Genomic DNA, 17680 nt, shown 5'->3' with positions numbered 1-17680 from the left:
AGATCTTACCTATATGAAGTTCATATTTTAATAAGTCTTCACGTGTGAAGCGCTCAGAGCTACTTTTCGTCCGTTTACTAGCTCGAATTTTACAGCGTGAGGAAGTTTTTTTATCTTATGGAAAACGATTTTTCCCAATATTTCGGCACCCGAATATGCTGCAGTGTTGTATATTTTCACAAACGAATGCTTGCTTATTGAAAGGATTAATAAAGTACCCACTCTAAAATAAACGTTTTAATCGACATAGCAAAAGGCGGCAAAGCCATAGTAAATACTGATACATTTTGTGTAGTGTATCTAACATACAGTGCTGTACTGGCGGGATAAATGTGCAGTAATCTCCCCACATATATCACTGTCATAATCTTATTTAGCCGTAAATGACAATCAAATCAATCTACCTCCTCCTCCCGCTCCTCCGACCTCCCTCAATCAAGTCTTGATTCAATGGAATTTTTCGAATTCGAAACATTTTGCATTTCCATTTTATTTTCTGATTATTTTGAAAGTATCTCGCAAATATAAAGTGTGTATACTACCTCTGACACTTATATTGCAGAAAACTTCAGCAAGAAAATGTCAGGTGATTAAATAAATAACACTCGCTCGACCGACCTATAGTTTAATTCGTAGATTAAGCGGTTTTACGTTTATAACTTTGATTTTAGATGATAAAAATACGCCTATGGAGACTGATCGAGCTCCTAAGGACGTAGCAATTAGTGAGAATGTAAACACGGCTGAACAAAATGGGACTCCGCCGCCGCCTGTTACGCCGCCGCCGACAGAAGAAGAGACTCAAGACATTATTGTTGTAAACGAGCATACTGAGGAACTCGATCTGAACCACGGGAGGATAGGAAAAATTGAGAACCTTGAGCGACTTAAAAAATTAGAAAGGTATTTTATTTCTGTATCATAAAGGTTGTGAAAATAGTGAGTCATAGTGTTTGTCCATGTATTGCATGTTAATGTAAAAATTCAATAATATATTAGATAGGTATATCCCTTTAGAAAAGAGGTTTTCCAAGACAGATCTAAATTGACTGTTTTAAAAATATTTACGGAAGTAGCTGTCCAGTAACTAGACCATTAGTTTTTTAATTATATAAAACCTACTTCAATCAATTAATTGTTTTTTATATCAATTGAGTATCCAAGTATGTAATAGATTTGATATTTTCAATATTGCCATTAACCTATAGCTATTGACTCCTGAAATGCTGATTTTGAAAATATTTCAAAAGTATTCTAGGTAGTCTTGTTCAGTTTAAAGTTTGAATCAAATTAACTCAACATTATTTATTTATTTATTTGTTGCACTAAATACTATTACATAAAGTTAAATTACTTAATGTTAAGAGAATTGTGTTAAACAATGTGATACTTACTCTTTCTGTAATACATAGACATATCACGGGCATCAAATCATAGGGGCATATAAGCATCTCCTAAGCTCATGATATTATATTGAATTTGTGTTTACAGGTTATATTTGAGGTGGAACCTCATCAAGAAGATAGAAGGGCTGGACACATTGACTACACTGGTGGAACTGGAGCTGTATGACAATCAGATTGTTGTTATTGAGAATCTCGACAACCTGGTCAATCTAGAGTAAGTTTTAATTAACAATAGTTATCAATAAACATTGCAAATTCATAATCAATATTTTTTATATATATTAAGGTGTACAGACAAAATTTTTTACTGTTTATTATATGTATTGATGGATATTTTTGTAGTAGTTTTATTTGTTGTATTGCAACCTGTCTCAGAGACATTAATCTTGATATCTATAATTGAAAACAAGGCACAATGCTTTGTGTTAAACATAAGACAACTCTTATAACTAAAGTATTTGTTTAGCTCACTGAGACAGATGTTATGCTTGTTTGTGATACTCTGATATAAGTAGCTTTTGTCCACTTCTTTCACACATTTAACATTAAGTGGACTCTAGACAAGACATAATGGTAAGAAAGCGGGCTTTAAGCTCTGACAATTTAAAACAAAAAAATTATAATTGCACAAGTACAAGATACAGTTATAGTATCACATTATTATCTCTTACGGGGTAGACAGAGCCTAGGTTTGCTTGTGGGCTTATTGATGGAAAAGAAACTATGTATGTATAAAATAAGGTGACAAATCAAACCAAATTGCTGCTTCTTTTAAGTTTTCTATCTATTTTCTGTACTTTTTTTTGTTATATTCAATATAGTTGTTTCAAACAAACAAACCTTATTGCAGAATCCTGGACCTATCATTCAACAGAATAAAAGAGATAACTGGTCTGCAGAGGCTGCTGAACCTCCGGAAGCTGTACCTCAGCTCCAACAAGATCAGCGAGATCAAGAATATCAACCATCTGCCAAAACTGGAAATGCTTGAGCTTGGTGACAACCGTATTAGGGTGAGTCTCAAATATTATTATTAATACATATAATAGTAGTGGTAAAATAAAGTATCTTGAGTATATTTATTTATTCAAGGAGGTTTTACAGTCTAATTAATCCTACTAATATTATAAATGCGAAAGTTCGTGAGGATGTATGTATGTGTGTGTGTGTGTGTGTGTATGTTTCTATTTCACGCAAAATCTACTGGACGGACTGTTATTAAATTTAGTATGCAGTTATAATATAACCTGGAATAACACATAGGGTATATAGGGTATATTCCCACTGGAGCAAAGCCCCGGGGCATAGCTAGTAGGTATAAAAAAACTTTTAAGGAATGAAATATTTCGGCCAATTATAGCACGCCAAACCCATCTTATATTTAGTATTGTTTAATTGTAGAAATCGAATAAATTAAACAAGGATACTTGACTATGAAAAACTTTTAAATTAACCAAAACATAGACAAGAGTGTGCTAGTGATATTTTATCTTTTTTTTATTATACCGGATAAAGCCATAGTTACAAATGCTTTTTACATATTTAGGTCGTTATTTGTTAGATGATTTTTTTCGCTTTGTGTCAGCATAGAATATGCAGTAGTCTGAAACTGATGATGATGATAATGTGTATTGCACCTGTATATATAAATATATTTTTTTAGGAAATCAAGAATCTCGAAGGCCTGACGACACTCAAGCAGCTATATCTAGGAAAGAACAAATTAACCATGATACAAAACTTAGATGATCTGACCAATCTAGAGATACTGGTGCTACAAAGTAACAGGTATTCATCATTTTAATCATGTTAATATTGTACAATTTATATCATGTGTTTTATATAAGTTTATGTACAGTAAATATATCACAAACAAATGTCAAACCATCACTGGCTGACTGGAAGAGTTCCCTTCATGGGATAAATCTGCCATTGTAGATTTACCTTCTTGTTTTATATACAGGTAACTGGTATCTAACGCATAACCTTCCAAAGGCGTTTTATCTAAACGTAATAAATAAATAAAAATATTTTCTATAAAATGTTACCTCTATGTTCGATTCCGCTACATAACGCTACTGTACTGTTTCGTATTGCTCGGCTATTACATAGAGTTTAGATGTATAGGATCGCAAATTAGATTGAATTTTTTTATATGAACAAAAAAACTAAGAATCACGAAAAGTCGTAGAATTAAAGTCGCTTGTTTTGATGTACCCAAGTAGTCTTTAGGAGGTTTTGCGTTTGATACCAGTAACCCTGTATATACTTCCAGTAAGTGTACTTTGTTACAATAAAGATATTACGAACTAATAATCATTTTTAAACAGGTTAACAAAGATCGAGAACTTGGAAAACTTAACCAAACTTGAGCAGCTATACATATCAGAGAACGGTCTCACTGCCATAGAGAATCTGAACAACCAAGTGAACCTTCAGACCCTGGACCTCGCCAATAACAAGATCACGGAGATCGACAACGTCAGACATATGAAGGACCTTGAGGAATTGTGGGTAAGTTAAAAAAAACTGTTTTACGTACATTGTATAGTGTGTGTCTAAAACTTCTCCACTACCGTGATATATTTCTTTCTTCATGTGTGTTACAAGTAGTGTGAAGACATCTGACATGACTTTTACGATTACCCACCGAAAGCTAATGTGGCAAGTAGTTCCTAGACACACACTAGAAAAATACTATAAAACATATGTATGCTCTAGATAAAATATATTCAAGATCTTTGTGATAATTCATGTGATTTAAAGTCGGTTGAAAAGTACATTTAAAAAAAGAAAACAAATTATAAAAAAAAAAAAAACCAAAATAAAAGACTAACATTTTGAAACAACTTTTATTAGCTGTTTAACATATCTTTTTTTCGCTAAGATATTACTGAATCGTGACGTCACGTTAGAGTATTATTTAGTATGGAGCGTTTGGACGTGTTTAAAAATGAGCGTTTTTGCCATATCTTTGAAAGCATTGTCATTATCACAGTATTATTTTTCACTGGTGTTTCTAATAAAATTAGTCATCTACCCTATTTCTTATCAATCAAAATTTTGTAATATCAATACCTTTTTTTATAAGAAACTAGCCGTTGCCCGCGGCTTCTCCCGCATTAATTTCCCAACGGGAACAGTTAAATTTCCGGGTTAAAAGGTACCCTATGTCCTTCTCCATACTTCAAACTATATGTATGCAAAATTATAATCAAAATTTTGTAATATCAATACCTTTTTTTATAAGAAACTAGCCGTTGCCCGCGGCTTCTCCCGCATTAATTTCCCAACGGGAACAGTTAAATTTCCGGGTTAAAAGGTACCCTATGTCCTTCTCCATACTTCAAACTATATGTATGCAAAATTATAATCAAAATTTTGTAATATCAATACCTTTTTTTATAAGAAACTAGCCGTTGCCCGCGGCTTCTCCCGCATTAATTTCCCAACGGGAACAGTTAAATTTCCGGGTTAAAAGGTACCCCATGTCCTTCTCCATACTTCCAACTATATGTATGCAAAATTAAAATCAAAAATTTGTAATATCAATATCTTTTTTTTACAGCTGAACGACAACCAAATATCGAACTGGTCGTCGATAGAATACCTGCAACAAAACAAGAAAATCCAGACGATATACTTAGAGAGGAACCCGCTAGCTACGGACCCGGCCTACCGTCGGAAACTGAAACTGTTGCTGCCATCGCTGACGCAGATCGACGCCACTTTGTGTAGATAATTCACTGTTTTATGTAGATAGATGTAGTTTGTTCATATGTAGTATAGTCTGTTTAGTGTTGCCACCTTTTTATGCCGAAATTATAGTATTTATTTCCAAAAATAGCGCTAAAAATTTATATTTTTTGTATACTTTTTTTTGTATGATATTATAGTATAACTAGCGGCTCGCCCCGTCTTCGCTCGGGTAAAACCATAATAAAAAGTAGCCTATGTAACTCCTGAAGGTTTCACCTATCTCTGTGCCAAATTTCATCAAAATCGGCCCAGTAGTTTTTGAGTTCATTACAAACAAAAATACAAATTTTTCTGTTTATAATATTAGTACGGACTGGCTAAAATATAATATGATACTATAATGTATAGTACGGGTGGTAACCCTAAGCCTGTTATATATAGATCTCCACAAATTTGAAAAAATATTTTTTACACGGATTTAGTCTCCGGGCCGTAATATACATACCAAATTCATTATTTGTACGTGATGTAGTTTATGTTGTTGATTGTAGTCTTGAATATATATTTTAAAGTAGTTATGATTAGTGCACTAATAGGTAATTATTAAAAAATAAATTATTTTCTAAAAATTTTGGGACAAAAATAATGGTACAAATTGTATAAAATACTAAATAATAATAATAATATGGAAAAATACTAGATTTATTTGATTGCGAGTTCATTACACTTTTATATGAAAACTAGCATCCCGTCTCGGCTTCGCTCCGGTGGACCAATATCACTTATAGGTGTAAAAAAAATTTATATATATATAAATGTCATCAAAATCGGTCAAGCCGTTTCGGAGGAGTATGATAACTAAAGCTGTGACACGACTTATTTATGTACTATATTAGAATTATGTACATGTAGCAATGTCCACAATAAAATTGAGTCCAATATTACACTTAAATTATGTAATTTTTATTAATTATATTTTTCTAAGTATAATTATAATTATCTAATGTATGTTTGTATTCATAACGGGTTAACTACGCATTTATTAACATATGAAATATATACAAAAATATTTCCCCAATAATATTGTCTACATTATATTATACTTAGGATATGTAACTTGTTATTATATAATAATATTTAAGCATATTTTATTACTATAAAAATATGTGTTGCCAGTAACCGTCAAATCTTGTGTAATAAGTATTATAAAATCTATATATTTATAATATCTAATAAAAATACATAATTTGGGTTATAATCTCATCTTAAATGTAACTAATAGTATAAGCGCGGAAGTAAGTTTGTTTCTTACCTCTTCACACGCTTTATCTACTCCACCAATCTTTTTTAAATTTTGAGAACGACATGGTATTTCTGGAAAAATAACCGCTCCCGTGGGAAATTCACGCGGGCGGAGTCGCAGGCAATAGCTAGTTTATATATATATATATAATCAATGTCCAATCAAATATAGATTTTGTATCTCTTTCTAAAACATGCGAGCTATTGCTATTAGTCTTGTATATATATAGTTGTCTGTTTCAAAAAACAAAATGTATGGTTTAAGTGCCTATACTAACGGTCCAGTACGATGTACTTTTATCGGATTTAGTAGATTTTGTACACCAGTGTGGTCTCTTGGTCTTGGTAGCGCTTTGAACATTGCAATATTTTGGGTGTAATTATTGTGTTGTGCATTGCAATTTATTCAAATTAAGACCGTATAGCCTGAGCTTAAAGCATAAATTAGCTTGCTATCTGAACGGGTAACTCCTTCGTATGACCTAACTCAAATAAAGGGTACAGCACCGAACGGCTTTCGAAAGCAAACCCATTCCAAAAACGCCTTCAAAACCCGTGAAAGGGATAACGGTCCGGTCCCTGGTTCTTACAGCGAGATATGGAGTAAAGTTAACACATGTTGCGACATATAAAACTATGCTAATTACAAGACTTCGATCGTAATAAATATTAGCTACACATTAATAGTTTATATTGTTATATATTATTAGAAAAAAAAACATTGTAAGAAACAATAACGGTAAGCCAATCTGGCATGATAGGGACCAACACTGTTCAAATGAGTTTCTTTCGGCATTTCTTCTCAGCAGTGGTCGTTCCGAAATGCCAGTAGTTTGTAGCTTGTGAGAAATAACTATAAATATAAAAATTGACGAGAAAAAGTGCCTGTGAAGGTCTAATTTCTGAATAAATTATTTGAATTTGAATTTAACCCGATTGCAATGTTCAATTAGACATTAAAAAGTAAGACTTCTAAGGCTTTAATCGTATGACTCAAAAACAAACGGTTGAAACACTAAGTCTTTTTTAAAAGCCTTTAGACCATTTCATAATCCACGTGAAATCAAATGTAATCACTACCTATGAAGTATTTATCATATTATTGTAAGACTGTACAATTGTAGTCGATCGTATTTAGAATATAAGAAATATTTATAATAATAAAAAGTAACTTCTATAATGTTGGGTATTTAATAGATCCTTATTTATATTTTCCTTATCGAATTACATCATGTTAGCTAATACTTTTGTTTAGCATAAATTTGCATCCTACAGGTAGGTATTACACAAAATGGTGTAATAATCAACATACTGAATTCCGATGTCTTCCATCCTAGTCCATAGCAAAAGAAAACATAATGTGCCAGCTGCTTCTCCTGTGTAAAAGTCGATCAAGGGAAAAGTAACTATGGATTTTTGTAATAGGCGATTAGGGACCCATTACTGTTTAATATCAATTCTTGAAATAATCGCCTTACATCTAAAAGTGACTTTCGACTTGAAATTTGCGTCTCTGTTTACCCCGTTAGGAATAAAGACGCGAAACTGTATATGTATCCGAACTAAACGTAAGTATATATATTTTTACAGCATTGTGAGCAAACGAGTATATAAAATCTCATGACAATTCAGATGCTTAATAATTATGGCTTTTCTTATTTATAATCAGTTTGGTTGATGTCACAGAGTACATTTTTGTATACTAAAATGGTTGATGTGCAGTGAACAGCACATGAACACACCCATGCGGAGTAACGGGGGGTTTGATGTGCTGTTGACTGTACAAAATCTCGTTTTGTCTCAATGACTCAGTATAAGTATAATGTTTGAGAAAGTGATAAAGACTATATTTTTTCCTTCAGCGACAGTTTAAGATGGAATTGATTTGTGTCTGCCTTTTGTTCCGACAGGGGATATAGGAATAGAAGAAAATAATTTCAATAGTACACAGGGTTATAGGTATCTAACGCATAACTTTTCAAAGGCGTATAAGGTACATAGATACTAACATCTTCTGTTCTTTTGTCTAAACGTAATAAATACAAAAAAAAATCCTTGTATTATTAGTTTTAATGTCGTTTCTATAAAACGTTAACTCTATGTTCGATTACGCTAAATAACGCTACTGTGCTGTCTCGTGTTGCTTGGCTATTACTTTGAGTTAAGATGTGTAGAATCGCCAATTAGATTGTTTGTTTTTTATATATGAAATAAAAAAAAACTACGAATCACGAAAAGTCGTAGAATAAAAGTTGCTTGCTTTGATGTACCCAACTACTTACTACAACTGTACTAACTACAACAAAACAAGCCACTTTTATTATATTGGTTTTGCGTTTGATACCAACTGTATGTATTTTCTTGTGACACTCTGTTCTCTTCACAAATTCTTACTTTTATGTTACCCGTGGAGACTTTTAATTGGCTCTCTGTTTCATACTGTTATTTCTTCTATTTTTTACTGATCTGTAATTCTTCCCAAATAGTAATATGTATGCTATCATTTCGCTTTGCCTTACAATAAAATTTCTCTAATAATTTTGACACCTCACCAAAAATTGTTCGGCCACGCGAATGAAGTCGCGGGCAGAAATCGTCAGTTCATATATTGTTCCAGGCAGTCACGGCGTCAGCAGAAACCCTTCCGCCATGCAGGGCTGTTCCCGGCGGCCCGACTAGGAGTGTTTTGGTCAAGCCGCATATGTAAATACTATACATATTGTAATAAATGTTGTCTATGGATTATGTTTCTTGTCTATTCTTCAGAGGCTCTTTGCTCACTAGCTTTAGTTTACTAGTTAGCCTTGTCTTAAGTTTATATGAATAAGTCTGCACCGCTCCCCCTCGGCAAGATGACGTTCATTGAAAAGTGTGCTTTAAGTCGTGCCCTGTAGATATACTTTACAATGACAAGATGAATGACAGCGCTCAATCCGCTATTTATTCTCAATGTAAAGTATATCTTTAGAAGACGCTTTAAAGCTCATGTTTCAATGAACATCGTGTCGGTTGCAAGCGGAAGAAGTATGCTTTAACATCCTTATAAAAAATAACAAGCAAATTCCCGAAGAGGGCTAATGTCAGGTGGCCGTCCATAAAATCAGAGCCGAAACTTTTATATCTAAATTTTTTTTATGCACTTCAGGCTTCCAGATTCTCAGTCGAGCAAGCAACCAGGATCATAGGGTGAGAGAGAGAAAAAATAAAGAATATGCAACAAAGCTGACACTAGGCTCCGACGCTCCAATGACTGAGAAAGTAACCGGGCAAACACATTCGAAAGAGAGAGAGAGAGAATTAAAAGTGAAGTCAACAATAAATAAAAGCACAATGAACATCGCTATCACTTTCGCACGAGATAAAAGCGAAGTCTTTGACCTTGACATTCATGCGTCGTCGACCGGCGCGACTAGTTCACCAAACTTGCTACATGACTAAATTACCATAACAAGTATACAGCCAGCGCAGGGTTTTATCGTAAACACCGCATTCTTAGTACGGTTCGCGTCAGAAACACTACAGAATGAAGAGTTACATAGAATACGCCTCGGACACTGATTTCCCAATCGAGAATTTGCCTTTTGGAGTGTTTACGTCGCCTAAAAATGTAAGATAACAATTTTTATTAGCTTTGTAATACTTATAACCTAAAGTTATCTACATATAAACTAACTACTTTCATATATTTTGTAATTGGTTTTGTATTTAAAAAATTGATGCTTAGTAGGTACTAATAGACTTTATTTGTAGAATAGAATAGTGCTTTATTTTAATGATTTACACACATACATGCTAATAAGTACACAAATGTGGAAATAATACATTAAACTATGGTTAAAACTAACCTAAGGTTATAATATAACTAAATAATATAGCAGGAATATTGCAGCAGCAATTCAAGAAGGTAATAAGAATCATTTGTGTTTTGTATGTCTAAGTATTTCTCTAGCAGTTATAATTATAGCTGCCCCCCGGGGCTTCGCTCTCGTGGGAATTTCGCTATAAAAAGTACCCTATGTGTTGTTCCGGGTTATATTCTACCCGTGTACCAAATTTCATAATAATCCTTCTAGTAGGTTTTGCATGAAATTGTAACAAACATACACATATACACACATAAATCCTCACAAACTTTCGCATTTATAATATTAGTAAATTCTACTAGTTAAATGGGAATAGTTACACATGTATATCCACAGGTAAACATTTTAAAATGCAAATTTGATGAGCTCCTAGCATGAGTAAAGTTTTTCTGTACTACTGAGCAAGTAAACAAGCATACGGCCCACCTGATACGTGGTCACAGGTCACACTCGAATTGCCAACCCTGAATTGATCTTTGAAAAAGTATGTGACTTATTTTTTTTGCTGTTTTTTTATATCCTGTAAAATTCCAGGAACAAAAACACATTGGAGTAGCCATCGGAGACTGGATCCTGGATTTACATGTTATCTCGCATTTGTTCAACGGGCCATTGCTCAATGATAAGCAGACTGTATTCAAGGTAATATTATTCTCTTATTTACTTCGATATTAAACATATTTACTTAGCATTACACATGGCCTTCGAGTTTCGCAACTCTTGGCTCTGTCTACCCCGTAAAAGACGAAGATGTGATACTGTATCTTTACAATTAAAAAATATATACAAACTGGTAACAGATCATCAAGCCATCCAAATTCATTGCAAATTCGCCCCTATTACCGTGGCATAAAAACCCAAGCATAACTAACTAAGAAGAACTATATAACTTAATATAGAGTGTACGTACATTGAAAAAGTCATTGTTGTCCCGCCCTAAAATGAGACCACTCCATATCCTCCTTTGGATGTCGCGGCATATACTTCCACGGCTATGTGTCTTTTAGTCACCTAACTAAGAGACACGGTCTTGGGAACTGATAGGTAACAATAACATTCCCGAAGAGAGTTGACGTCAGGCAGGTCGTAAAATCACAGCCGAATTTACAAACTTGTAAAGTATAATATTTTTAAGCGGATCCCGAGCTTCGAAGCGTCACAGCCAAGAATAAAGCGCTCAGATAATTGCATTGTATTAAGTATTGATTATAAATTGCATTAAGTATTGATTATAAATAAATATATCAGGACAAATCACACAGATTGAGCTAGCCCTAAAGTAAGTTCGAGACTTGTGTTATGGGATACTTAACTCAACGACACTATATTTTATAACAAATACATATATAGATAAACATCCAAGACTCGGGCCAATCAGAAAAAGATCATTTTCCATCATGACCCCACCGGGGATCGAACCCAGGACCTCTCGGTTCAGTGGCAAGAACCTTACCACTGCGCCACCGAGGTCGTCAAGAGAGAAGGTTTTATGGACGAATACATTTATGAAACTGGATTTTATTTATAAGAAAAACAACTAATTTGCATGTTAGTCGTAAACATGCCGTCTGAACAAGTCAGTACCTAGGTACGTTGGTTACCATGTAAACTACCTGCCACTTAAATTTTTTCTGACTGAATAAACAGCATTCCCAAAGAGGGTTGATGCTTTTTGGGTCTTTTTTCGTTTGTCCCCCGTACGCCACAGGCATCTGTAGCGACCCTAATGTTTTGCTCATTTTTGTAAAAACACCTGTTTGTTTTCGGCACGTTTCGCAATGTCATAACTCCTTGTTTCAGGCCGACAAACTCAATGCCTTCATGGGCCTCACAAGGCCTCACTGGATCGAGGCCAGAGCCACGCTACAAAGCCTGTTAGACGTGTCCAACACTACGCTACAAAATGACAAAGATCTCAGACAAAGGTGACCTTTTAACCCGATTGAAACTCCACAGATAAAAGAAATGTAGGACGGAAAACGCATGCGAACCCTGGGCTCCGACCTTCAACGGTTAAGGAAGAAACCAGGGAATATGCTCAGATGGGAAAGAGGAGAAAAGACATTGAGAAATTCAGGCAAGAGAAATTAAAATCACACATAATAATGAAATAAAAAGTTTATTTATCCAAAACAGTAATTAAGTACAATAGATAATTCAGTTGGGAATTTCCCTTATTTTTATTATAAATTGCGAATGATTTTCCATATAGAAAAACTAAAAATGAAAGGTAGGCTGTCAATTTACTTTGTCACGTCAATTTCGGCTTATTCTAATAAGCTATCTTTGCAACTCAACCTTCAATGGAAAATAGTCAAATTGCAGAGATCCACGATGAAAAATTTCAATCTCTCACACCATTAGCAATAGTCCATTAGTCTGTTTGTTTGTTTTGTTATATTTGGTGCACCAATCTGTGTCATCACTGTGTCAAACACTTGGTTGCTATTAGTAAATGATACCAAATAAATAAATACCCGAACCTTAAGTCAGTCATATAAATAGCTTTTGTAATGCCGGCTCCATACACTGTCGTCGAACAGTTTGGGAAATTCGGTATACATTGCTGGTTTTCCATTGCGGTAAATAAAAACACTCATACTAACTACGTAATGTTCACTCATTCGCGTCGGCGTGTCTGAATTCGGGGACAGTGTGGAGCTAGCATAATAAAATCAATTTCAATCGCAGAGCCTTCGTCAAACAAAGCGAAGCCACACTACATTTACCAGCCGAGATCGGCGACTACACAGACTTCTACTCGTCCATCCACCACGCAACCAATGTCGGCATCATGTTCAGGAGTAAGGAGAACGCCCTTATGCCCAATTGGTAAGTGAAATCATCAAGTCCCAGTACTGACCATAGGTTTCTCCTATAGTCACTTCGTACCTTATATTGTTTTATTTTATGTGTATTGTAAAATACTACTAATAATATAAATGCGAAAGTTTGTGAGGATGTATGTGTGTATGTATGTTTGTTACTCTTTCATGCAAAATCTTGATTTGACTGATTATTATGAAATTTACACTGGAATAACACATAGGGTACTTTATATCTCATAAGAGATATTCAGTCATTACGGGGCTAATAGATGCCAAAACATTTTATTTTTGTCTGTCTGTATGTTTATTCGCGCATCACGCGAAATTTACTGGATGGAATTGGATGCGGTTCACAGTTGTATAGCGGATGTTGTAACTTAAAATCTGGTATAGGTTTCATCGTGATACGTTGCTTAGAACCCGAAATATTTACAATAATAAGAAGTGAGCGGATACACGAAATAGCGCGGACGAAGCCGTGGACAAAATATACTATACAGATAAAGTGCTTATTAACAAGCACTTTATCTAACTAAACTAACCTTAAGGTCTAGGTCTGTATTCCTTATGTATTCCTTTCATCAGCACTTGATCACATTCATAATATGTTTCAGTATACCTTTTGACCATGTACTTTATTGTGTACTTACATTGTTATATTACTAATAAAAATTATAAATTTATATTTAAAAAATGGTAAGCCCTTCTGGCATAATAGGGACCAACACTGTTTGAATGAGTTTCGGCATTTCTTCTCAACAGTGGTCGTTCCGAAATGCTAGTAGTTTGTAGCTTTGGTAAACATCATTTAATTTAGAATATGACGTGAAAAAGTGCCTGTGAAGGCCTAATTTCTGGATAAATGATTTGATTTTGATTTTAATATTTGATTTGATCTGAATAAATGGAGGCTTGCTGCAACTCTCATGCCAAAGACTAATACAGCAGGGTATCTAACGTACATGACAAGATTGTGCAATATGCATTCTTTAATTTGTACTACAGGAAGTACATACCAGTGGGTTACCACGGACGATCCAGCTCTATTGTGACCTCGGGAACGCCTATACGGAGGCCTTACGGTCAAACACAGCCTGTAGATGGTAAGAATAAATATACTTTACATCTCATATTCGCTAAGTAGGTCCTTATTACCCGCAAATGGGGCTTGTAGGTGACCAATTAGCGCTCTAGGGTAATAATGTAGTTAAAAAAGCCCTAGGGCAGTAATTTAAAAAAAAAGCTTCACTCTTTTTTGATTCATATCATAATTAGTTTTTCAATTATCCTACGGGAACCTGACCATTTACCGGGATGAAATATATTTAAGATGTTAACCCGATATATAAGGTACCTACATACCAAATTTCAAGCAAATCGGTCCAGTAGATTTGCGATAGATCAGAGTGATGCGCGTTCAGACAGACAGACAGACAAAAATTTCCAAAACTATATTTTCGTCATCTATATCGGTAACTAAGTATATTCCATGAAGAATTTAAAAAAAATATCCAATGTACAAAATTCAATTTTATTATATGTATTGATGATATTATTTATTTTTGGGATTTTTTTAAAATCACGTTTTTTTCTACTTACCTCACAATCGAGATGTAAAGCGAGAATAGTTAGCTCGGGTGTAAGCATCAATTGTACCCTCGAACTATATACACATCTCTGGCTGCAATTGATGCCTAACAGCCCTTGGCTACTAATCTACTATTTATAAATTGATTTCGCAAATTAATCAACTGTGAATATCCGGCTTATGAACCGCGTTAGCCGCGAGCAACTTATGAGCACTAACTTACCAACTATGAAGAAGGAAGTTGGGATTCTTCGCTCTGCCTACTAAATAAATCCGTATCAAAATCCATTTCGTAGTTTTAAAGATCTAAGCGTACATAGGGACAGACAGACAGCGAGAAGCTACTTTGTTTTATACTGTATAGTATTAGTTGACAACCTCGGTGGCACAGTTCTTGTCACTGAACCGAGAGGTCCCGGGTTCGATCCCCGGTCGGGTCATGATGGAAAATGACCTTTTTCTGATTGGCCCGGGTCTTGGATGTTTATCTATATATGTATTTGTTATAAAATATAGTATCGGTGAGTTAGTATCCCATAACACAAGTCTCGAACTTACTTTGGGGCTAGCTCAATCTGTGTGATTTGTCCCAATATATTTATTTATTTATTCTCGAGGTGCTGACCCAACTTTCGGCCCCTGTCGTCTGATGGACTTCGAGCTGGAAATGGCGGCGTTCGTGGGGGGCCCGCCCACCGCCCTGGGGCAGAGGGTCCCCGCCCGGGAGGCGGGGGACAGACTCTTCGGGCTGGTGCTCATGAACGACTGGAGCGGTGAGCACGTGTGATTCACGTTTTATTAAGATATAGGCACACGCACACTATCACTTTGTTTTATTATACAAACCTAAAAACAGGAAATTATGGTACAGTCAAAACAGCACATCAACCTACCCAATTTCAATTCATTGCATACTGACCGCCAACTAGTGGCAGGTCGCATACGCACTAGTGAACTAAACTGTCGACCAGTGTGCAGGTTTCCTCACGATGTTTTCCTTCACCGGAAGCAAGTGGTGGTCTTTGAAAACTACTATATATGAGTCAGATTGGTATATAAACTCATATGGAACCAGTAGTTTGTAGCTTGTGAGAAATAACTATAAATATTGACGAGAAAAAGTGCCTGTGAAGGTCTAATTTCTGAATAAATGATTTGAATTTGAATTTGGAACGAGTAGGTTACACCACCACCGCTTCGAAAAAACTAAATTGTTGTTAAATAGACTTTTTATTTACAACAAAAAAAAACAACAGACCCTAATTCGGAATTTGAATGCAACTTCTTTTATATCCAGCCAGAGACATCCAGAAATGGGAGTACGTGCCCCTCGGCCCATTCACGTCCAAGAACCTGGGCACCAGCATATCGCCGTGGGTCGTGACCGTGGAAGCGCTGCGGCCGTACATAGTGGACAACTACCCGCAGGATCCCCCGCCGTTCCCGTACCTCAAGCATGACGATAACTTCAACTTTGATATCAAACTCGAAGTCGATCTCAAATGTGAGTTGTTGTAATTATTTTATTTATATATTAGTATTTGGATTTTATTCTATTATTTTTTATTATCGTCGTATAAAGCACTTTGTATCACTCGAAGAAAGTACGATTCACAAATCGTGTGCCTTCGACCCTTGACTAACGTCTCGGCTCTCAACATACACCCTCGTCAGAATCTGTGACTTTCATTTCTCGCTGAACAATTGGCTATTCCATAAATACTTTCACACTAATATTATAAAGAGATTTTTTTTTAGTTTTTTGTTTGTAACGAATAAATACTATTGGACCGTTTTTGATGAAATTTGGCGCACAGATAGACGAAACGTTCTGGAATAACATAAACTATTTTTTTTTCTATGAAAACTACTATAAATGAGTCAGATCAGTATACAAACTCATGAGACACGAATAGGATTCGAATCTGGGACCTTTCCATTCACAGGCCTTAACCAATTTTTTGAATCCCACAGCAGAGAAATACCCCGTGCCTACAACCATCAGTCGTAGCAACTACCGCTACATGTACTGGACTGCCAAGCAGCAGCTGGCTCAGCAGACCGTCACCGGCTGCAATCTCCGGCCTGCCGACCTTCTGGGCACCGGCACCATCAGCGGAGAGGTAACATCACTTCAATATGCATGAAACCACAACTCTGTATTTATAGCTCACGCGAGTGAATTCGAAATGAAAAGATTTGGCTGTGAATTTACGTTCAGCCCCCTTCCTGACGTCAACCCTCCTTGGGTTGTTGTTGTCTATCGGTTGCCAGAGCTGTAATATGTTCCTGAGATAGATGAGATGATATGACATAGACGAGAAGATATAGAGCGGTCTATTTAATCTATTCATGCTAATATTATAAATGCGAAAGTCTGTCTGTTTATCACGCTTTCACGGCTAAACCGCTATGCCGATTTTGATGAAATTTGGAATAGATATAATGATCCGGTCAAACAGGCCACCGCGGAGCTACGAGCCACACTTAACAATAATTATCTTTCCAGACGCCCGACTCCTACGGAAGCATGCTGGAGCTGTCATGGCGAGGAACCAAACCCATTCGCCTTTTGAACGGAGAAGAACGGAAGTTCCTGCTAGATGGCGACACTGTCACTCTCCGCGGGTACTGCGACAAGGGGGGCGTGAGGATCGGCTTCGGGAAGTGCGAGGGGAAACTGTTGCCTGCCGTGCCGCTTGAAGAATAATTACGCCATATAATATTTTTATTTTGTACCCTTTTATTGGAAATATATTAAGTACAGTCTGTTAAAGTAAAGAAATTAAACTGTTGGCTGGCAACATTGAATGTTTATCGACCAATCTTGAGTATTAAATTCGGTGTTGCAATGGCAAATGTAGTTCGTGAAATATCCGTTTCCTTCACATTCTTGATGTGACTGTGTATTTTATTAAATGTAACCTGAGTTTTATTGTCGTGAATGTTAACAATAAAATTATAACTTTGAACTCGTTATTGTTGGTCTGTCTA

The 17680-nt window shown here is 35.5% G+C and overlaps 2 protein-coding genes across 5 annotated transcripts; both read left to right on the top strand.

The window, feature by feature from the left end:
* Window positions 1–399: 399 nt before the first annotated feature.
* Window positions 400–9153, top strand: LOC128675338 (protein phosphatase 1 regulatory subunit 7-like). Of its 4 annotated transcripts, none has more exons than XM_053754680.2 (8): window positions 400–586; window positions 672–903; window positions 1492–1620; window positions 2257–2419; window positions 3070–3194; window positions 3737–3920; window positions 4975–5140; window positions 9029–9153. In XM_053754680.2, exons 1-8 carry the CDS (start codon window positions 580–582, stop codon window positions 9112–9114), a joined length of 1092 nt encoding a protein of 363 aa, XP_053610655.1. In that variant the 5' UTR covers window positions 400–579; the 3' UTR covers window positions 9115–9153. The 4 variants fall into 4 exon arrangements, 2 of the variants coding, with proteins under 2 accessions (XP_053610655.1, XP_053610656.1); XM_053754681.2 differs by having other exon boundaries at window positions 9025–9153; XR_008405266.2 differs by having other exon boundaries at window positions 401–586; window positions 4975–7975; window positions 9029–9111.
* Window positions 9154–9789: 636 nt separating this feature from the next.
* On the top strand, window positions 9790–17665 carry Faa (Fumarylacetoacetase). The gene is made up of 9 exons (XM_053754679.2): window positions 9790–10014; window positions 10805–10912; window positions 12071–12195; window positions 12962–13102; window positions 14104–14201; window positions 15304–15459; window positions 15984–16190; window positions 16661–16809; window positions 17196–17665. The coding sequence occupies exons 1-9, from the start codon at window positions 9931–9933 to the stop codon at window positions 17394–17396; spliced, it is 1269 nt and encodes a 422-aa protein (XP_053610654.1). The 5' UTR covers window positions 9790–9930; the 3' UTR covers window positions 17397–17665.
* The last annotated feature ends 15 nt before the right edge of the window (window positions 17666–17680 follow it).

The sequence above is a fragment of the Plodia interpunctella genome, chromosome 14, assembly GCF_027563975.2.
Source record: "Plodia interpunctella isolate USDA-ARS_2022_Savannah chromosome 14, ilPloInte3.2, whole genome shotgun sequence".
NCBI lineage: Eukaryota > Metazoa > Arthropoda > Insecta > Lepidoptera > Pyralidae > Plodia > Plodia interpunctella.
This window is presented reverse-complemented; position numbering and strand designations above follow the sequence as displayed.

What these genes read in the sequence shown, in the direction of transcription:
- Faa (XM_053754679.2), top strand. Translation starts at nt 9,931, where the DNA reads ATGAAGAGTTACATAGAATACGCCTCGGACACTGATTTCCCAATCGAG. An exon ending in TGTTTACGTCGCCTAAAAAT is followed by an intron (nt 10,015 to 10,804) that starts GTAAGATAACAA and finishes GTAAAATTCCAG; the next exon opens with GAACAAAAACACATTGGAGT. An exon ending in GACAAAGATCTCAGACAAAG is followed by an intron (nt 12,196 to 12,961) that starts GTGACCTTTTAA and finishes TTTCAATCGCAG; the next exon opens with AGCCTTCGTCAAACAAAGCG.
- LOC128675338 (XM_053754680.2), top strand. An exon ending in GACAACCTGGTCAATCTAGA is followed by an intron (nt 1,621 to 2,256) that starts GTAAGTTTTAAT and finishes ACCTTATTGCAG; the next exon opens with AATCCTGGACCTATCATTCA. An exon ending in CTGGTGCTACAAAGTAACAG is followed by an intron (nt 3,195 to 3,736) that starts GTATTCATCATT and finishes ATTTTTAAACAG; the next exon opens with GTTAACAAAGATCGAGAACT.